This window comes from Anarhichas minor, unplaced genomic scaffold (assembly GCF_050575085.1).
Source record: "Anarhichas minor isolate MPS153535 unplaced genomic scaffold, ASM5057508v1 ptg000007l, whole genome shotgun sequence".
NCBI classification, from domain to species: Eukaryota; Metazoa; Chordata; class Actinopteri; order Perciformes; family Anarhichadidae; genus Anarhichas; species Anarhichas minor.
This window is the reverse complement of record NW_027466453.1, coordinates 9,152,592-9,175,184: the sequence shown is the minus strand read 5'-3', so window position 1 is coordinate 9,175,184 and position 22,593 is coordinate 9,152,592. Positions and strand designations below refer to the sequence as shown.

Genomic DNA, 22,593 nt, shown 5'->3' with positions numbered 1-22,593 from the left:
CAGTGTACATGATAACTTGCTTTTGTAAATATCCAAATAATCCTGTTGGACGCTAAAGAGAGAAAGAGAGTGGTGCACATGTTGGTTAACATTGTCATATATAAAACAGGAATACAAAATGATTAACAAAATGTTTTATTCTGTTGTGGCAGTAAAACTTCAGCAGTTGTTTGTGCGTTTGGGCAGGGAGCATTACTCAATGGAAACTTTACACCGAAAGTCTTTAAAGTGGCAGATTTCTTCTATTTGAGTGAAAACTATGAAACTGTGCTGAGAGTTTGAAGTCTTTGCTGATAAATGAGCTTCAATTTTTCAGAATTGTTTTTTTTGTGGGTGTATACAACGGAGAAAAAACTGCAATACGGTATTTTTTCCAGGAATGTCGCCACAGACACAGTTTTTAATATTCTGCAAATATATAAAAATTGCAATACTTTCATCAGTGGGCCATAGGCTCAATTACCAATGTGCTACTTCCTTTAGCGATGGATAGTGTCATGACAGACATTGACTTTAATGAAAATCTCTGAGATTGCCATTTTGAAGGTACAATTAAGTCATCATTATCATACATTATTACACAGCTTTGTTGAATAGCCTGATCGACTCTGATTGGTAAGTTAAGGGGCGATATGGTCTGTTATTAGCAGACCGCTGCTATGGACGCAGCTCTGATGTCCGTGCACAGCAAAGGACTATTTTTTAGCAGCAATAAAATCAGTTTTAAATCATATATGTTGAGTCAAAATATTAATTCCTGTAGTATCTGTGTGAAAAGCAGGCTAATACACAGTGAGCGTGTTATTTCGCCTGACCTGCTCAGCCTGTCGTGGTTTATTTCACAATAATGAGCGGCCCGCTGTGCATTATCCATCACAACAAGACACTGAGGTCGTCACTGTGGGCTTTGCATTCCCTCCACATCCAAGCGAGGTGATTGAACTTCTACAGTTGGAGTATTGCTGCTCGTATCCTGAGATTCAAGACTGTCTGTCCTCTCTTGATACAGTGAAGCTCTACAGTCTCTATCTGTCACCTGGCTCAGCAGCGAACATGCAAGGTCCTGTGTGTGGACAGGGCTGCATCCTACGGGGTCATTTTGCCTGGGGGCATTGATAGAGCCCTGTTGGCTCTGGTTGTGCGCGATGCATGTTGAAGTGTGGACTGCTGAAGGGGTGAGGGGGCTGAAGGCAGTGTGATACTGCGGCTGGCCAGAGTAAGTGACGGAGGAATGGATGGGTGTCTGGGAGTTGGTCTGATTATGTGTGGGAGCAGAGTTGGTTTGAACACTCAGAGATGGATGAGCGTAGGCAGAATTTACTGGGGAACAGAGAGGGTGAGAGTTGCTCATTGTGGGAATAGAGGCATTGTACGGCACATGTGGGGCGTGACAAACCACTGGGATGCTGCTGAAGGCAGAGCTGAGGCCCAGGAGGGATGCACCTCCCCGGGCATGCGAGTGGGTCATGTAGGGAGAGTTTGGAGTTGTTCTCGAGGTTCGGAAGGGGCCACACTGGCTCTGTAACCTATGGGCTGCGGCCCCTTCTCGCTCAGAGCAGCACAGGTGTAAACAGGATGACGCAGGGCTTGAAGAGTGCAGCAAGGTGGGACTCTTGCCCTGGGTGGGCATCCCACTGCAGCCCCACACATTTCTGTCAGGATGGCTAATTGTTTCATGATGGAGGTGCAGACCCGTGGCAATATTTAAAGGGGCGTGGGGCTGCCAGTTGCTGGAAGATGTCACACTAGGACTGGGAACCATCTGTATGCCACAGGAGTACGAGGAGACTGGAGGGGTATGGAGCATGGCCATATGAGACTGGAGGAAATGCATTATGTCGTGGAGCTCTTTGGCCAGGTTGGATACTTCTTGGTTCAAGTTGCTCACCTGAGACAAAAAAAATCAAAGTTGGCTGTCGAACATATGTCTATTAAGCATTTTATGTAACTCCTGAATGACAAAAAAACGGTGAGGAAAATTATTATAGCAGTTAAAACTTCTAACAGTGTATCTAACACTATTTTGTAAACCAAAAACGAATGCATTGATATCATTTTCACATTAATGCGCTGGGTCTAATATTACAGCATACCTCTTTGTTCAGTTTGCTGATGTTCTGTCTCACTTCCTCCGTCTCCAGAAGCAGGTTCGCACTCACCTGGAACCGGTCTGAAAAGGGATGAAAAACAGAGCTATGCTGATCTGAGACAACCCTCTATACGCACGATATCATATATATCATATAATAACCCCAAATGAGTAGGATTATAGTTACTGCTTAAATATTGACCAAAAAATGAGTCGCAAAGTGTAAGAATCTGACATTTCCCCTCATGTATTCGATCATACATAATTTAGAGTTAAGGATTTGTTCCTGTAGTGTTTTTAATTCATATTTTTGTTGCCCCAATCCCATATATTTCATGTTTCATCCACCGTGCGGCCCGAGAGACTTTACCTGTTACATTAGACTTTGTCTCGCTCTGCTCTACATTAAATTGAAATGTGCGACCATTGTCCTCAATTCCATCCACGACCCTAACAGAGACACAAATCAGGGTTACGCCATTTTAAATATTTGCAAACGGATTACCGAATCATGTTTGGGTAAAGCAGGATGAAGTGGTTACCTGGGGCTAAGGTCCAATGGACTAACACACGACAAGGATGGCATGAGCAGATTGGCAGGCCGATGGTTCAAGTCTGGGTCACTGATAACACTGGGCAAAGCAGAACGTGAGAGCTCCTGATTGGCGAATGGCTGAGGAGTGGGGCTGTGGCCTCTGCCGCCCTGAACGGGTGACCGACAGATGCGGAGTGCGTTGATGTGGCGGAGCTCCTCTCCTAACAGGGTGCTGAGGCAGGGCTGACGAACAGGGCTGCATAATCCTTCTAACAGAGGCACTCTCCTCTGCTGAGAGAGTGTCATGTCTTCTCCACGTTCGGAATCTTCATCTGCCTCAACAATATAGGGCAGTTTATGGTCCATAGAAGTACAGCCCTGAGGAGACGATGGATGGAAAGTTAGACGTTTTCTCTGATTTGTGGTAATGAATTGAAGCTGCAAGATCTAAAATATTTAGTTTGTTTGTTTGCTTTAACTATATACCCATCATATCAGATTAGGGATTACACATACAATAGAGTAGCATTCCATTTGATGTAAGGAATCCCACCATGAGGCCAATTTAATTTCTGGTGTCAATTATGGTAAAATAACACATATTTGCATGTTCAGAGTGCAAAAATCTAAATGTAAAAGCAGAGCCTTCTCCTCTGCAACAGACTAGAAACCCAAAATATAAAAGAAACAGCTACAGCCTTGCATTGTAAGCGACGTTTAGATATTGTTGTCATTTCTATTTTTTGTCAGCGTGCAAGGTTAAGTTTCTGTTTTTGTGAGCACACAAACTTGAATCGACAAATGTAGCAAAGTCTTCTTTGCCTCTTATTGATTTAAAAGTGTTGTCTTATTGATTCTTACAGTGCCATGCTGGCATATTTTAGGCTCCTCTTGCAGAATCCTTTAGTTAACTTGTACACTTAATTTTACCTTAAATATTTAATCTCTTGATTACCTAATTGGTCTCGTCTATGTAGTCCATATATAGGCTGTTTCCATCACTGCACTGAGCAGCATCCTTTTCACCACATTTACCACAACAGTTCGACGTTTTCAGTGAAGCACATTCATGCCGTAGGATGTAAACACAGATTGTGTATCTGTAACTGATTGCCAGATGCATGAAGCAGATGACGGCTGAAGTAATTACCTCAGTGAGGCACACATACCTGAGGCAGCCTGGAAGACCATGGACATTTTGATACTCCCTAGAGATATTCAAGTCAAAATTAACACGGTATTACACACACATTCTGTATTTGGTGGCAAAGTATATTATGTTGTTGTTAATGAGCGGGAGCAAAGAAATGAAACACTGTGTTTTCCACTCTTTAAATGTGAGAACAAATGCCTTACGTCAGATTCACTGCCCTCTCTCAGGTTGTAGGTGAGGTTGTGATGGATGTCGGAGCTGAACCGGCTGCCGTACTCGGGGTACAGCCCAAGGACCTCCCTCAAAGCCTTAACACTGATGTACTGCAAGTCACAGTAGGTCAGCGCCTTCACATCTGCATTGGTCTTGATCACCTGGTCGTGTTCCGGGAGATCAGCCCCAATAAGGTCACCTTTGCCTGTAGGGATCGTCAATTGAAACAATCTGAAAGGTGCAGAATGAAAAAGAGAGGAAATGTTTAACACCTTGGTGCACACTGACCCAGGATGGCCAGGACCATGCCATCTTTCAGAACCTCCAGGGAGCCAGAGCAGACAAAATAGTCGGCTTGTAGTGCATCTCCGTGGCGTATGAGGTATTCCCCGGGCGCACAGAAAGAGGTCTTGATGTGCAGGGAGAGGGAGCGCAGACACCCTCTGCTGGCTCGCTCGAACACAGGCAGCTGCAGGATGTCTTTGTTCAGGTGCATGGCGATGTCAGCTCGCAGTTCATCTGGGAAGTCATGCAGCAGCTAAGAAAGAGGACAAGGACAATTTTAACCACCACTGGAATGCATCTACTACATTTCTTCAGGACTTACAAAATACCCCCCCCCCCCCCCCCCCCCACCCCACCTCTCTAAGTGATCACTGCCTCTTTTTATTGATGTGCTTTACTACAATGCAAGCTTTTACACAAACTTTCATGAAAAGGATGAAAATCAGCACTTCAGAAACTCGTGAAAGCAACAAACTACGTAGTGTCTATTAAAAAATTATTTGATTTCTTTGTGTTTTTAACAAACAATGTAAGGCTCTGTATTATCTAGCTCCATTGGGGAAAACCTTTACTCAAACACTGAATCAAATGACCTCATTAAATGTGTCACTAATTGACTCAAACACTAACTTCTTGTCTATATCGAAAGCAGCACGTCAGCACGATAACATCCACCGCCGAGGCACGACGACGGTAAATTTGAATTGGAAAATATATACTTTAAGCCTAAAACAACTGAAAACATGAATGGAAGACATATGTTGTAGACAGGTGGCAGGAATGAACACCCATCTCTGCAGCTTTCAGCTCATAGTTTTAGTCGTTCAGTCCACACATCAACCGTATGATTGAATCTCGAGGCCAGCTGAGGTTCCTCTTTGCATCAAGCAAGCTGAACACACATATATTATAGTCAAGAGGTTGTCGGGACCAAACCAGAGCTACTGCAAAAGGCATGTGACTACAGTGGGATACTCATGTTGCCCTATTTCAGGAGTCTCTCTCTGCCCCTGTGGTCAAACATCACTTGGTCCAGCTCCAAAAGGGACTTTCCTAAAACACTTCTATTTTGAATTTAACATATTCACCTTGAGGTACTTGAAACTGGATACAAGAGGGATTTGAATGTTTCTACTAAATGCTGGAGCAAAAAAAGAAAAAGAAAAAGGGCACAGATTGTGGTTAATAAGGTTGATGCACTCACATGACGTGCCAAGCAAACAGACACAAAGTGTTAAAGCCAGCATGTTCTCAGAAATCAGTGGCTCTGTCTGTTACCTTCGACAGTGAATTAATTATGTACAGATGGTGGCTGTGAGGGTGTTAATGAGTATTCTCTCTATTTCAACTCCTACTCCTATAATTACAGGGAACTTCTCCTCGATCGGTTCTGGCACCGTTACTGAAGTTCTATTTGCAACAAAGCGTCCTCTACTTCAGGAAGTGGAATGAGACAGCAGAGAATTTGAGGTGACCCACAATTTAAGGATGACGTTTCCCGAATCTAGAATCTAGTACCCGCACAGAATGTAATTTTTCTTCATGGAAAAGACATTTCTGCAGCTCACATAATGTCCAGTTTACTCACTTTAAAGCTACTACGAGGAACTCTTATTTTGTGTTGATTTTGGCGGTCCCTGTGGACAAAAGCAGTAGTGGAGGTATAGTGACAAGGACGACGGATCTGGGTCTGTCTGAACTGAGGGAATATCTGGTGAACTTGCATGATTTCGACTGATTTCACCCGAATCCAACCTGGTGGCACCTAAAAATGACTTTATAGAAAAAGCCAAGTCAGTATGAGACTGTCTCATAAAAGTTCTTCACAATAACTTTAACAGAAGAAAATATTATGAGGGGCTTAAATGTTTGAAGAGACCACAGGCAAATGGTGTCTTTGTCCTTGTGATTCTTCACCCACCTCATTGGCGTTGATGCCATTGTTAACAGACCAAGTGGCCTGAAAGTACTCCAACATCCTCTGCTTCAGCAGCTGAGGGAGCCGATGCACACGGATGAAGTCCTTGAGATCCTTCATTCGGGTGTGGTAGAGAGAGCGCCGCGAGTACATGCGCTGGATGATGGCCGTCACGTTGCCGAAGACCACTGCGTGCATCAGGGCTGGAGGTGGGAGAGGGACGCAACGTTATGATATTCTCACGGCATTTATTTTTTATTCCAGGGAATTTTTGCTGCGATCACAAGTAAACTCACCGCCCATGAGCATAATGCAGATGGAGAAGATTTTCTCTGCATCTGTATTGGCACACACGTTGCCAAAACCGACGCTGGTGAGGCTACTGAGGGTGAAGTAGAGAGAGGCGATGTAGGCGCTAGGGATGGAGGGGCCACCCATGGTGCTGTTGATGTATGGGGTTTCCAGACGCTTTCCCAGCTCTTGAAGCCAGCCTGGTGGAAGCGGTCAGAAGATGGTTGTGTAAGAATAATGGAGGCGACTTATCTGCTTCGATGGATGACCCCTTTCTCCTTTGGTAGGTAATAAAATGGGTGATATAATAAAATGATATAACGTATTACTGGTGATATAATGGAATTAGTCTGTGACCTAAACTTCCTCTGTGCTGAGAGGAGACAAGCTAGAGGTTGAAATGATGCTTCGGCCTTTCGGGCATTCAAGCATGACTAGAGATGTGCAGTCCTGGCCCTTTGGTCTCAGCAAAGCTTAGTGAGCAAGGAAGAACATTATATTCTTGATTCAGTGGTGTTGGAGCTGTCAAACACACACACAATGTGCTCACCTATTTCCCAGGTAACGGGGTTACTGCTCTCTATCTCCTTGCGTCCGATGACGTACCAGACACAAGCCATCCAGTGAGCCAGCAGAGCAAACACAGACATGAGCAGGGTCAGGACCACAGCGCTGTACTGGGAGTAGCGATCCAGCTTCTGTAACAGGCGCAGCAGACGCAGCAGACGAACCGTCTTCAACAGGTGCACCAGCGAGGTCTGAGTGAAGAGAGAGAGAGATAGAGAGCAAAACATGCAAGCTGGATCATTTTGTATTGCATATTTGTAAGTATAACCTGTGACCCATCCTCTTTTCATTTCTAATCTTTATTCAGTGTTTTCAAATTTTCCCTTTTGTCAAGCACTTAATGTTACAGTGAACAGGGTATCCAGGGTACATCTCAACAAAACCAAGGCTGTAATTAGAGGCAAAGCAAGTTAGACATTAGACAGAAGGGCAATAAGAAAAGATATGAAAGAAACACAAAGATGACGTAAATAGGCACACGTCAATTGAATTTTATAAAGATTTAAAAAAATAAAATAGAAGATTAAAAATACAATAAGAAAAAAGAAGTTTTACTTCATAAAATGCGGTGGCAAACAGAAAAGTGTAAAGTGTGATAGAGAGATGTCTTTGTGAGTCAGCTGAGGCCTGCAGCAAAGTAAGACTAATGCAAGAGAAGCACGAGTGTTTATCTGCAGGATAAAACGGAGGCGAGCAGACAAACGACAATGCTCAGTGAGGTGGTTGAGTGTAGAGGGATAATCATCTTCAGTCCAATGCTCCGAGGGAACAACACCACTAAAACATCGGTGGCTGTGGCCCTGAATATAGTATGAAACCTCGGGGCATACTGCACTTCGAGATATGTAATCTCACCACAGTGATGTTGAAAGCATAGAGAAGATCAAAGGGCAGCGCTGCGATCAGATCCACAAAGAACCAAGTGGTGCAGTAATGGAGGTAGATGGAACGGGCGTCGTACACCACCTGACCCGACTGACTCACGTAGGTGGTGCGGAAATTCAGGATGATATCTGGCAAGGAAGAAATAAAACATTAAAAGAACGTTTTGTGATTGCATTATACATTTAGGGTTGAGTTCATGAGTTCACTTCTTAGACTATAGCTAAGGTACAAACAAAAATAATTCAAGTTGATTAATTAATAATAAATACTTTAGAATTATAAATAAAAAAAATCATGATTAGAAAACACATTCAATTTAAGGCTGAAATGGACATTAGCAGTATAGCACACATATGATGTCACACATCCCTGGCAGTTTATTTAGCTTTTCACTACACTGAAAAGACAATCTCCTCTTTTGTTCACTGGAATACGATTGTATAGAGATTGTATAGAGAGTGTATAGAGAGTGTATAGCGAGTGTATAGAGATTGTATAGAGAGTGTATAGAGAGTGTATAGAGATTGTATAGAGAGTGTATAGAGAGTGTATAGAGATTGTATAGAGATTGTATAGAGAGTGTATAGAGAGTGTATAGAGATTGTATAGAGATTGTATAGAGAGTGTATAGCGAGTGTATAGAGATTGTATAGAGAGTGTATAGAGATTGTATAGAGATTGTATAGAGATTGTATAGAGAGTGTATAGAGAGTGTATAGAGATTGTATAGAGAGTGTATAGAGAGTGTATAGAGATTGTATAGAGAGTGTATAGAGAGTGTATAGAGATTGTATAGAGAGTGTATAGAGAGTGTATAGAGATTGTATAGTGTGACGGCCCAGGGCCATCAGGAAGATTGGAGGCAGCTGGCCAACGCCTTCGCCCTACAAGACCCGCCCCATCCGGAGGAGAAGGGTCCTTCTTTTCCCTGACACCTGGTGTGCTACACGCAGTGTTTTAGGGGGAGCAGTGACACCGTCTGGGAGGCTGCGAGAATGCTTTCCTGTTGTGCAATCTGAACGGTCCAGACCTTGTTCTAATAAAGGTGGTTTCTTTATTTAGCACCGTGCCTGAGTTTTCATTACGTTTTGTTGTGATTTCAGAGCGGGATCATAACAAATTGGGGGCTCGTCCGATTCGGAAACTTAAGTGGGGACGTCAGGTCCGGGGATTCCGGGTTTTCTTTGCGCTCGTTATGGGAACTCTCGTAGGGAGCGATGATATGTTTTCTCATATTCTGTATTTATGGTTAATGCTATCGGTTTAAAGTTGGTCTGTTCTGCAAAAAAGGCACGGGACAAAGGAAGGTAAGTTTTGACCTCTTTGTGGCACAAATGTTATATTGACTCCCCTGTAGGAACATCGCGTTTCCCATTTGGGATTCGTTTGCGGCTAAATGTAGTGTGGGGTGAAAGCGGTTGCGAGCAGTTGTCTCGGGAGCACGTCCGTAGTGTTGGCATTGTTGCCAGCTTGCTGGTCGCTTTGTCATACTACCGGGTTTTGGTGCATAAATACCCGCCGTCAGTAGCCCTTGAAGACTAGGGTCGAGTTTATGTAGATCTGGATAGGCAGTTAGAGGGGATGCTCAATTTACTAAGTTGCTCCGACACTTTCTTTGGGCACGGGTAAGGTCAATACTGTACGTTCTTTTGATCTCCGGGTATTTTGTGCTTTGGTCATTTGTGCGTCATGGCGGGGGTGGATAACTTCATTGAAGCTCCGTCCGAGGCATTGTTAGATCAGTGTACAAAGGATCAGTTAATAAAGATAGCCGACTACTATAAAATAGATGTGGGTGCTAAAAGATTAAAAGAAAATGTTAAGGCTATTTTGAGTGCAAATTTGTATGACATGGACATTTTGACACTTCCTAAACCGTCACCTACGGCCATTAATCTAACTGGGGTTGCTGTTGTTAAGGAGTCGCTCTCTGACTTAACTTTAAACTTTGAACAACAGAAAGAAATGTTGATGTTAAGAATGCAGCTGGAGAAAGAACGGGATTTGGAATTGGAAAGAGTGCGACAGCAAGCAGAGTTGGAGAAAGCGGTGGCATTGGAACAAATGCGACAGCAAACGGAAAGGGTTAAGTTGGATTTAGAAAGCGAGAGACTGAAGCTGATGGGGGAAGGTAAATTGGGTGATAATTCACGGAGTGAAGAGTCGGCCCGGCGTGATGATTCACATGAGATTTTGAATAATTTACGTTTGGTGCCAAAGTTCAATGAGAGAGATGTTGAGACCTTTTTTACGATGTTTGAACGTGCTGCAGACATGAGGGACTGGTCAAATGCGGACCGCACAATATTACTGCAGTGTGTATTGACGGGGCGCGCTCAGGAAGCCTTCTCTTCTTTGACTACAGGTGACAGTTGCGATTATGTTAAGGTTAAAGCTGCGATTCTAAAGGCGTATGAATTGGTTCCTGAAGCTTACCGTCAGCGGTTTAGAAGTTGGAAAAGAGGGGACAGGTCGCATCTTGAGTTTGCCCGTGATTTGGGGACTCAATTTAGCCGTTGGTATTCTGCGTCGGATGTCAAAGATTTTGATGATCTGTGTAACCTGATGGTGCTTGAACAGTTTAAGAACTCAGTCCCAGAGGTAATTGCTATGTACATCAGTGAGCAAAAGGTGAAGACTGCAGGTGAGGCTGCTGCGTTGGCAGATGATTATGTTTTAACCCACAGAAGTAGCGGCGGGGATCCACGCGCTTATGGCTTTGCTGGTAGGGAAAGTGGTCCTGCCCGGTATTTCTCTGGCCGTTCTGGTGGAAATTTTCGTTCGGAACAGAGAGCTGACCGTGGTGTCCGTACCTCTGACGACAGTTGTCATTTCTGCCATGGAGTAGGGCACTGGAAAAGAGACTGCGCTTTGCGCAAATCGCAGAACAGGTATAATGGGGCGCAGGTGAAACCAGCCGCGCTGGCTGCGCCAGTTTCCAAGTTGGTTAATTCGGATAATGTGAGTAATCTGACATCTCTCACGGAAAAGCCCGATTTGACGTCATTTTTGCCTTTTATCACAAAAGGACATGTGTCTCTGGTGGGTACTGACAGGAAGGTGCCGGTGACCATATTGCGTGACACTGGCGCATTTGATTCATTTATCCTGGCGTCTGCTCTGCCCTTTTCTGCGGAAACTGACACGGGTTTTTTTATACCGGTATTGGGTATGGGCATGTCTGTTTTTCAGGTGCCAATACATAAACTTGTGCTCCACTCGGATCTATTTGAGGGAGAAGTCGCAATGGGGGTACGCCCTGCTCTACCTATAGATGGCGTTATGCTGGTTCTGGGTAACGACGTGGCTGGGGCACGTGTCTGGCCTGATGATCCAGCTCAACCGGTACTTGTCCCGGTACCGCTGGGTAGTAAAGGCCCTGATGAGAATGAGAAGCAGTATCCGGATGTATTCCAGGCTTGCGCCGTAACGCGCGCCATGACTGCGGCCGGTCGCGAGTGGGAAGCAGAGGTAGAATTGGACAATGCGAAAATAAAGGACCCCACAGAAGAGTATGTATTATCGCTGTCTAACACTCCATTGTCTGTCTCACAGAGTGAGTTGGCGAGCGAGCAAAGAGCTGATTCCACGCTGAGTGAGCTGTTCCAGTCTGTTCTTCCAGAAAATCAGGCAGGCGGATACTTCATTCAAAACGAGGTATTAGTTAGGAAATGGGTGCCACATGGCGAGGGTTTCATTGGAGATCCTGTTTACCAAATTGTAGTGCCCTTAAAATTCCGTGATTTGGTTTTGCGTGTCTCACATGATGAGTCAGGGCATATGGGGATAGGAAAGACATATGATCGCATTCTGAGACATTTTTTTTGGCCCCGGATTAAGAGAGACGTGGCAACGTACATCAAGACCTGCCATACCTGTCAGTTAACGGGTAAACCAAATCAAAAAATAAAAGTGGCTCCTCTGTATCCCATTCCGGCTATAAGCCAGCCATTTGAACACCTAATCGTGGATTGTGTGGGCCCTCTTCCTCCTTCAAAGTCTGGTGCTATATATTTGTTGACAATTATGTGTCAATCGACCAGATATCCAGCTGCGTATCCATTACACACACTCATGGCGAAATCGATTGTGCACGCTTTAAGCCAGTTTATCTCAATCTTTGGGATACCAAAAACCATCCAGAGTGACCAAGGGTCAAACTTCTCCTCACAGTTGTTTGCACAGGTGTTAAAACAGCTGCATGTCAAGCATAACCAGTCCTCGGCGTACCATGCGCAAAGTCAAGGGGCGCTGGAACGTTTTCATCAGACTTTAAAATCTCTGTTACGTGCTTATTGTGTGCAGATGAAAGGTGATTGGGAGGAAGGGTTACCATGGTTGTTGCTAGCGGCAAGGGAAGTAACGCAAGCAAGTACAGGATTTTGTCCTAATGAGCTGGTGTTTGGTCATACTGTGCGTGGTCCGTTGGCTGCGTTGCAAGGGGATTGGAGACAAACAGAGCCACCTAAAAATCTGGTGGAGTATGTCAATGGGTTCCGGCATAGACTTTACGCAGCTGGTGAATTGGCAAAGTCGAAGTTGGCTAAAACACAGGATAAGATGAAACGTCTTTATGACCGTGGAGCTGAGCATCGGGTGTTCAGTACAGGCGACCAAGTTTTGGCTTTGTTGCCCATTATAAATTCGCCATTTAACGCTAAGTTTATGGGTCCCTATACTGTAGTGAAACAGATTTCGGAGCAGAACTATCTTATTGCCACACCAGACCGTCGAAAACATCACCAACTGTGCCATGTTAATCTGTTGAAAGCATATCATGCACGTTCGTCTCAGGAGCGGAGCGTAGGGATGGATAGCGCTCACCCGGCGTGTGTAGGCAACACGACGTCATCGGGTAGGGAGCATGTTTGTGAGGATGGTTTGCCTAATCCGGATTCAGCGTTGCTAACAGGCCGATTGAAAAACTCTGAAGTTCTGCAGAGCCTAGACAGTGTCCTTGACCACTTGTCTGTTTCACAACGCACAGAGCTATCCGAGCTTATCAGGGGGTATCCAATGTTGTTTGGGGATGTTCCATCTTGTACACACATGATTGAACATGATATCGACATAGGAGATGCAAAGCCGATAAGACAGCGATTTTATCGAGTCAGTGCGGTAAAGCGTTCATTTTTAGATTCTGAAGTTGAGTATATGCTGAAGAACGGTATCGCTGAACCGTCATCCTCAAGCTGGGCGTCACCTTGTTTGCTCGTACCAAAAGCGGACAATACCCCTCGGTTTTGTTCGGATTTTAGGAAAGTCAACAGTGTCACTAAACCAGACTCTTACCCCCTACCTCGCATGGATGATTGCGTTGATCAGGTTGGTGCTGCAAAATACATCAGCAAATTTGATCTGTTAAAGGGTTATTGGCAGGTCCCGTTATCCCAAAGGGCGCGTGAAATTGCAGCGTTTATTACTCCAACTGGGCTGTATTCTTACTCTGTCATGCCTTTCGGGTTACGAAACGCACCTGCTACGTTCCAACGACTTATGAATATGGTTGTTCGTGGGTTAGAAGGCTGTGCAGTGTATATAGACGATGTCGTCGTATACTCAGATTCGTGGTCTTCACACATGGAGCGTGTAAAAGCGTTGTTCGGTCGCTTACTTGACGCTCGCCTGACCGTGAATCTGGCGAAGTGTGAGTTTGCTAAAGCAACCGTGACATACCTGGGTCGACAGGTCGGGCAAGGAGAGGTGCGCCCTCTGCGGGCAAAGGTGCAAGCCATGGACCGGTATCCGCCGCCGGCGACAAAGAAAGAACTGATGACATTTTTAGGTTTGGTTGGTTATTACAGAGCTTTCTGTCGTAACTTTTCGACTGTAGTGGCGCCGCTGACAGACCTACTGAAGGGTAAGGTAGAGTATATTTGGTCCGCTGGTTGTCAAAGGGCTTTCGATGCTGTAAAGCTGATCCTTTGCGATTCTCCGGTTCTCGCTGCACCACGAATGGATAGCAGTTTTAAGCTGCAAGTTGATGCCAGTCACGTGGGTGCAGGTGGAGTGCTGATGCAAGAGGACGAATTGGGTATTGACAGACCCGTGAGTTTCTTCTCCAAGAAGTTCAACAAGCACCAGTTAAACTATTCCGTAATAGAAAAAGAAGCTTTGGCGTTGATTTGGTCGTTGCAGCAGTTTGAGGTGTATGTGGGTTCAGGGCCTGTGGTAGTTTACACGGACCACAACCCGTTAACATTTTTGAACTCACTACACTGTCCAAATCAGAGACTCATAAGATGGTCCCTGTTTTTTCAGGCATACTCTCTAGAGATACGTCACATTAAAGGGAAGGACAATATTGTTGCTGACGCATTATCCAGGGCCCCATGTCAGTAATTGTGCATCATGTTTCTTTCAACTTTGTTGTCTGTCTCTTTTAAAGATTGTTTCAAGGTACCAGTAGCTGAGATGGGAGATGACGAAGGAATGAGATGTGGGCATGGGTGATGTCCAGGGGCCTGTGGGGACCCTGTCTTTATGGGGGGGGGTGTGACGGCCCAGGGCCATCAGGAAGATTGGAGGCAGCTGGCCAACGCCTTCGCCCTACAAGACCCGCCCCATCCGGAGGAGAAGGGTCCTTCTTTTCCCTGACACCTGGTGTGCTACACGCAGTGTTTTAGGGGGAGCAGTGACACCGTCTGGGAGGCTGCGAGAATGCTTTCCTGTTGTGCAATCTGAACGGTCCAGACCTTGTTCTAATAAAGGTGGTTTCTTTATTTAGCACCGTGCCTGAGTTTTCATTACGTTTTGTTGTGATTTCAGAGCGGGATCATAACAATAGAGAGTGTATAGAGATTGTATAGAGAGTGTATAGAGAGTGTATAGAGATTGTATAGAGAGTGTATAGAGATTGTATAGAGAGTGTATAGAGAGTGTATAGAGATTGTATAGAGATTGTATAGAGAGTGTATAGAGATTGTATAGAGAGTGTATAGAGAGTGTATAGAGATTGTATAGAGATTGTATAGAGAGTGTATAGAGAGTGTATAGAGAGTGTATAGAGATTGTATAGAGATTGTATAGAGATTGTATAGAGAGTGCAGAACCTCACTGATGAAATTACTTTCACTAAAAGCAAAGATAGAACAACAGCACGTGATACCAGGTGAGCTAATTTTGTCTCCAAACTTGTTGAGAGATTGGAAGTCACAGGGCCTCGCGACAGATGTGCCATCACACTTCGTTCGGAGGAAAAGTGGAAAGAAGTGAGAGAAATCTAATTGTGATTCGTAACCTGGGGCAACAGAGACGGGATCCATAGTCGTGTACGTGTTAGCCATCGGCAGGGAAACCACTGCAGCGGCACTGATAAATATAGTTTTTCTTAATTCAAACTGAACATTGTTGTCTCTGCACGATGCTGCTCAGGATGCCTCGAAGGAAAGGTCGGCTGGTGTGCAGCATGCGATCAGTGCAGGAGATGTTATTTAACATTAAACTGGTACGAGCTGCTAATTATAGACTAAATATAGACTTTGCCTCGTACCCGGAGAAAGACTTGACCGACATGACTGCAAACAAACGATAACAAAAATCAAATAAATATACATCGTACCGAGTATGAAGAGCATCTCCACCACGATGTCACTGCCGATGGTGCTTCGGCTGACAAGTGAGTGATAGTCGCCGCCCTGATCGTGACTGACAAAGCAGATGTCATAAGGCACAGCGACAGCAACGTAGAAGGTCGCCAGTAGAATCAGCCAGTCCCACAAGGCCTTGGAGATGCTGTAGTGCAGCAGGATGAAACGCGACTTCTTCACAGCTGCCACCTTGTACTCGGGTAGAGACGGTTTCTGAAACACACTCTGAGAGACAGGTGGCATATAAATCACAGAGAAAATCCTCACAAGAAATTGAACTCTGGGAAAAATGGAAATGTATGAGAGTGTTCCTCCCGGTGCTGAGTTGACACAGTTGCAGAGAAACTAACTTCAATTTAATGACTTCTTTGGATATAAGAAACCAAACTTGGAAATATATAAAAATACAAATAATGATATGCATTTTCTGCAGCGCCTGGCATTAGTTAGCTCAGCATGAAACACTGAGGGTGTACACCTGCCTATCATCATCTGTCTTCATCATCATCATCTCCACAACATGTTGAATACATTTTGAATAGACATGAACAAACTATGCATTCCCTATGGGCTTGCTGATTGGACAGCTGTGCTTGTATCCTAAGGAAAATTGCCAAGCATCACTCAGTCACAGTGAATAATGAAATATTGAGACTCATACTGTGTTCATATTGTGTGTTTAATGATCTTAATGATCCAGGGCTTTGCGCTCACATCGGGCAGTTTTCTCTTGCCCCTCTTGGTGAACTGGTTGGTAAGGTGGTGCAGAATAGTCCTCCCCCTCTCTCGAGCTTGGGAAAAGTGCGAACGATTGGTTTTCCTGCTCTGGTGAGCAGCCTCTGACGAACCTGTGAGCAGAATCAAAGACACTCGCAGCATTAATGTAAATGCCATGTTAAAAGAGAGTTAAAAGCTATAGGAGCCAGGCCTCACCGTCTGCTTGGCTGAAGAGATGGCTTTTCCCATATGATTCACTGACGTCTTTGAAGGACAAGAGGAAGAGCACCACCTCTCCTTTCTCATTTTTAATGGGCACAATATCAAGGAGGCACCAAAATGTATTTCCTGAGGATATTAAAAAAAGGTTATTAAACTGAGATTAAAACCAACAATACCGCACGACCGCTATTCTCTATAACATTATGACTTAAATTTATATTAACACTGGAATAACAATGTTTTGTTTTTACTTGTATAGCTAACCTCACCTCACCTCACCCTCCTTTAGACATATTTGTTTTCACAAGAAAGGCCAGGTAAATGGGTTAAATTCAGGACGTCATCGCCAATGTACGAATACATTTTAGGTCAGGTTTAGAAACAATATTAAAACGTGTGTGTTTCAGAGTGCATGGCCATCTCAGCTTCTCAACATGTGCATAATATGATCCTCACCATTTTTCCTGCAGAAGCAGACTTCTCCCTGGTACTCCTGCTGGCCCTCCAGAGCCTTGTGTACCTGTTGGACGACACTCTCATTGGTCTCGGCTCCATGGAGGAAGCCGCACGTACACGTTTTCTGCATCACTTCAGTCCGTACAAAGCCGGTCAGCTCACAAAACCCATCAGAGCAGTACACGATGGGGTAGCCGTGACGCCCCTGAGCATTTCCCAGCAGGAAGTTACTATCTGCGAAAGAAATAAGAGGTAAAAAGCTGTGCTTTTCTAAATGCACAGCGGTGACACACAAAGCTGCAGCTCTGTAAGAAAGCGCTCTGAAGGAGTAACAATCAGACATGGCGACCAGGTTCTCTTCCCGCTCCTCACTTCCTCGACATACTTCTCTCCAGATTTGTTTTATTTGTTGTTGCACCAGCAAAAAACAACAATTTTTTTTCTGAGTCATCCTGTCTGCCTTCAGCTCAGAGCCCTGGTATAGTCTAGTGTTTATCAGAGAGGGCTTTGGAGTAAGCTAGTGGTGTGTATTCAGTCTCTATATGCAGGGCTCCAGCTGGATCCATGGGAGGCTCGTGCCTCAGTGAGGCTTTGGCCCTTAGCATGCAGAGCATGTTTTCATCCAGCCACCGGTTATGCAATGTATTTTACTAACACACAGACGCGCACGCACACACACACACACACACAGTCTTTTTAAAAGATCCATCCATCCCCTTTATGGCGCTTATCTGGGGCCTTGTCGCGGTGGCAGCAGGTGAAGCGAGGTATAGTCGGCTACAGATGTCCCTCAACTTTTTCCAGAGCTACTGAAAGCCGGATGAGATGTGTTAGCTAATCTCTGCAGCGTGTTCTGGGTATACCCGCCCCCGGGGTCTCCTGCCAGTTGGACGTGCCTCGAAAACCTCCAAATGAAGGCGCTCACTGCAGCATCCTGATCAGATGCCTGAAACACCTCAACTGGCTCCTTTTACCGCGAGAACACGAGAGCAGCGCGAGTAAACAAGACCCTGAGATACTTGAACTCCTTCACGTGGGGAAGCAATTCACTCCCAAACTGTTTTGTTCAACTTCACGCTCACTTTGGAGGATGCAGTTTGTGCTGCTGTTGGACTGTATTGGTTGTTTTAATCATTTTGTCCATTTATATCAGTGAGTGTCGGCTAAATAATAGCAACGCTTCTACGTTATAATGCAATACTGTCCAACAGCACCACACATTACATCCTCCAAAATGGCCATAAAAGTTGAATCAATGCCTCTCTAAAATCGTTAAAACAGAAACAGAAACATTGGAAACTTCAGCTATGATTTAGTGCAGGACTGTTTCAGCTATGTGGACTTAATAAATGTGCAGTTGCCAGGCAACCAGCCAAGACTCCAGGAAGTTTTGTACAGATTATTCTTTTGTACAGATGAAAGAAGCAATGTAAAAAGTATTAATGGGCCTCTTGTGGAAATTAAAAAGAATCACACATACACACATGACGTGTTTTTCTTTCTAACTCTGCTGAGACGCAAACGTTTTAATATTCAGGTATTACATAACAGTACGTGACAAGAGAGAGAATACTTCTGTCTAAAAGATGCTTTTATGCCTGAGAAATAATGGTTGAGAAGACGGGCAGTCTATGGTTCAGAGAGATACTTCAAAATGAAAGCCTCGTCTGAAAGCAAATATTGTGTTAATGTACTATAAGAACTATCAATGTGCACAAAGACTCAATTGATTTGCAGGTTTTCTGTCCATGGACACCATACAAAATATAGCTTTTTGGGGAACGTTGTATGAGTAATCTCCAACTTGAAAAACTGTCATCAGTTAAAATAAGAATTTAGAGTTTGGGAATAAAGTAGCTTCGCTAAATTTAAATCCACTCTTTAGAAACTACAGAATGATTTGTAGGAGTAAATGATATGGGGGTTATGCATAAAAAAACAAAAGCAAAATCTCGCAGCCATTCATTGACTAATGCACGTCTGCTTCCACTCGTCTGCATATAACCTCGAATATCCCTTCAGTATTTAGACAGATGGGCCGAGTCCACTGAATGGTGTCTTCTTTCATTTATTTGTTCAGTCGCTCTCTGAATGCAAGCTGACTCAAATCCAAACACTATGCTGCAAAACACTTTAATTATGATATAGCTGCAAAGACATCACTGAACACCTGTAGGCCCCCACAGCCGGTTTAAACGAGAGCGATGCTCTGTGTTCTTTCTATATAGGAGACTAAACAAACACAGATAACACCAAGTAGCTGTAGATTCACCTTATCCATTTCATACTATTTTTTAAAACCAAAAATAATCAAGGAGGTGTTAAGCATTCGTTCCAGAGGAAGAGAGATTTGGTGATGCGTGGACATTCTGATAAGCTGTTTATCTCACAAGAAACAAAGGAGGAAATTAAGATCTTTTCCACTCTCACGTTGCCATAGCAACTTGTTTTCGAGAAAAATAAAACATATGGCAATGCTGCAAATTTGCATCTACGGGGTCACCGAGACACCGTGCCCTCTCAAACACAGATGGAGCCAACAAAGGAGCTGAAGCTTTGGCCTCGTTTCTGATTCACACTCGACACATTTAACGGATGATTGCTGAAGTGCTTATACAACATGAATGAGTGAGGATTTACTAAGATATCAAATTTATATAAAACTGAAGGCTTTTCAGCAGATTTCTTTCAATTGCCTCTTTATCAATAGATTGTTGCCTCGACTGTAATCTTCACGAGTAAAGCTGTGTCCTGGTCGGATCCCTTACCCGCCAATTGTCAGGTCCTGTCTCTCCCGCTTTTCCTCTCTTTCCTCCCCTCATCCCGTTTCTATAGCTTCATGTTACTGACTGGAAAAAATGATTGTTTGTCTGTGAAACTTACTCACTGATGTCTTTCTTGTCAGTAAAAGCTCAGAAAATCAGTGCATGTTGTAAATCCTTATAATACAAATTGTTTTTTTTTAAATGTCATTGCTACGTCTCTAATTCCACTTGGCATTCATCTAATACATTTGCTTCTTCACAGTTAAAGTGCAGTCACTCAAACTCAATGACTCTTACTGCTAATTATACAGGACGGCACTTATGGGGAGGAGAAAGATGTCATTTCAACACCTACTGCAGGACAATTAGCAGAAGAGACTGTGGACAAAGGAGGGATAAAACAGAAAGAAAAGTTCCAGCTTTATGGCTGGTGCTGTACTATTATATCACTGAAACAATTTAAGATCCAGATGTATGATACTCTTAAGAAAACGTTAAGATACATCATGGGTGTCACTCTAAACCATCAATTGAAATTGCTGACATATTTGGAGGTGAATTAACTAAACCAATGATTTAAGTATTTCAGTTGACTGAGCAAGACCGATGGTATTCAATTTGGCTCTTGTCGGTGGCATAATTCCTTTTAATTAATTTCCCTGCAAATACCAGCGCCATGTGAACACCACCTCCATTCCCCTGAACCCAGCCTCAATATTTTTGTTATTTCTTCTGCAGAGAGATCTATGAGTTGAAATAATTGTCCCCTTGTCTCCAAAGAGATGGCACCATGCAGAAAGACTTTTTATTTTAACCGAGACAGATTCAAGGCAGTTTTTCGGATTAAATAGTGCTCTGCTCTGAAGCCATCTTTTGGTCAGTTGGCCCTTTCACCTCCCACTCAGCTACTTGGTCAATCCGCCCCCGTCTGCACATCTGATACAAAGGTATTGTGGCAGCTTGGATTGAGAAAATGTCTGCAGCGCTATCGCACGTGTACACAAGTGTGTGTGCGTGTGTGTCATACAGAAAGCAAGGGCGAGACAATGTGAAGAAGGGATGGAAGATTTTTTGAGTGGTGTGACAGCAATGGTGTCATCACACTGAATTTGTAATGTTGTAAAGGACATGAACAGTCTGACCCCATACACAGTCTGTCACACCTTTCATCGTGTTCTGGAAAGAGCTGAGAAGTGCCTGCTGATGACTAACAGAGTTGGACTGGGAGGGCAGGACAGGAACACACACAAAACAACAAAACACGGGTCGAAATGGGTGAACATCATTACTGTCGAGGCGTGAAATTAAACAACTGTCTAATTGTTAAGCTCTGCACAAAAAAAAGCTATGTGGAGTAAAACACTGTATAAAACAAGGAGCTTGGTTTTTCCAATTAGGAAACTAAGATTGCTGTCTGAGTAGCAACACAAGAGCAGAACCGGTTTGCAGGTGTGTTAGGTGAATTTACATTTGTGGAGGTCTTGAAACTCCCGTCATGTTAAGTTTTTGATGCATAATCTTGAATATTTTTCAAGGTTTTCACAATAGCAAAAACAAAAAACAAAAATAAAAAATGGTTATGTTTTGTGAGTAAAGCTTTGCTTCGTATTGTGGTAGTGTTTGATGTTTAATTAGGTTTTCAGTTATAGCATTTAGTATTATTTGGTAATAATTGCTGTACACATCTATCAAGTATATTTGAATGTGCTTGCTTGCAGAATCACACAGCCTAATTATTAAATGAGTGACACTGTGCTGAAACAGATCTGGGTCTGACTGAGAGTAAAAAAGCAAATTTTCACCAAACTATTAACACTTCCTTCACCTCATTTGCATTTACCTTCCATTTAGCTGTGCCTCTCCTGCTTCCCTTACACCATGCACCCTACGCATGGCACAAAAACACTCAAAGGATGTGCAAATTAAAAAAAACAAGATCAAGAGACACCAACCTCGAACATAGAGCCTTACATGTTTTAAAGTTTAATGTTGAAGAATAACATTTAAGAAACATGTTAAACCGTCTGAAAACATGCAGACATTACTAGGATATTATTTGTTTGGTAGATTCACATGACAAGCATTTAATAATACCGCTGAAGGATTCATTTAACATTTCTTAGTGTGTTTTGAAGAACAATCCTCACTGACATCCTAACAAGGAGCTCTGCGGCTCAACAAGTGTCTCTTCAGCTCCAATACATCATTCTATGGCACTTGCCCGTCTCCATTTCCAGCCCTGGTTTACTGTCACCACTTACAGTCTCATAATTGGATCTCACTACCGTCGGACGCATTTGTCGACAGCGGCGTTTTTTCAGTGCCAGTCCCGAATCCTAAACTAGGTTACAAAAACGCCAAAGGCTAAACTCCTAAAAGCTTAACTGGTCGAGTTGGAGCGTCAAAAACTGGGAGAAATCTATTTGCTGACGTCACAATTTTAATTTGTGTGTGTTCACGTGTGTCTCTGGTGAAAAAAAAGTTTGACACACATTGACTGCAGTACTGATGTGAATAGTGGTGAAACAGTACGCCCAAAGAACCAGCGCAGCTTGTCCAAAGATGTACACAAAGGATGCACTGAATGTCTTGTTTGTCCCACAAATTACATTTAAAATGCAAGCTTCAAAAATGCCTATTGGTACATGCACTGTAATTTAGTTCCCTTGACAAGTCATTAACATTAACATCAGGTTTTGCAGGGACAAACTGTAGAGTATTAGTGAGATATCTTCTACAAAGTATACTTACGAGTGCCATCAAAGTGGTTTGCAATGGTTTCCAAGAAGGTGTTTTGTGGAGCAAGGAGGCCCTTCATCACTGGCATCTTGTACGAGATCAGGGGAAGGCTGCGGACTCTCAGACAGCGGTTTCCAGAAGCTCGTCAACATTCCCCAAGGACGACCTG

At 43.7% G+C, this 22,593-nt stretch overlaps 1 protein-coding gene and 1 long non-coding RNA gene across 2 annotated transcripts; one reads left to right on the top strand and one right to left on the bottom strand.

The window, feature by feature from the left end:
• Window positions 1-895: 895 nt before the first annotated feature.
• Window positions 896-22,512, bottom strand: kcnh4a (potassium voltage-gated channel, subfamily H (eag-related), member 4a). The gene is made up of 16 exons (XM_076085494.1): window positions 22,437-22,512; window positions 16,921-17,154; window positions 16,459-16,590; window positions 16,240-16,373; window positions 15,498-15,750; window positions 7,907-8,064; window positions 7,035-7,242; window positions 6,490-6,684; window positions 6,197-6,396; window positions 4,279-4,528; window positions 3,981-4,195; window positions 3,794-3,832; window positions 2,632-3,002; window positions 2,460-2,539; window positions 2,094-2,170; window positions 896-1,888 (listed from the first exon to the last, which is right to left on the bottom strand). The coding sequence occupies exons 1-16, from the start codon at window positions 22,510-22,512 to the stop codon at window positions 896-898; spliced, it is 3,615 nt and encodes a 1,204-aa protein (XP_075941609.1).
• Window positions 9,615-14,650, top strand: LOC142943931 (uncharacterized). The gene is made up of 3 exons (XR_012952289.1): window positions 9,615-11,407; window positions 11,492-11,593; window positions 14,325-14,650. It is a non-coding gene; the product is annotated as an uncharacterized LOC142943931 (long non-coding RNA).
• Window positions 22,513-22,593: the final 81 nt, after the last annotated feature.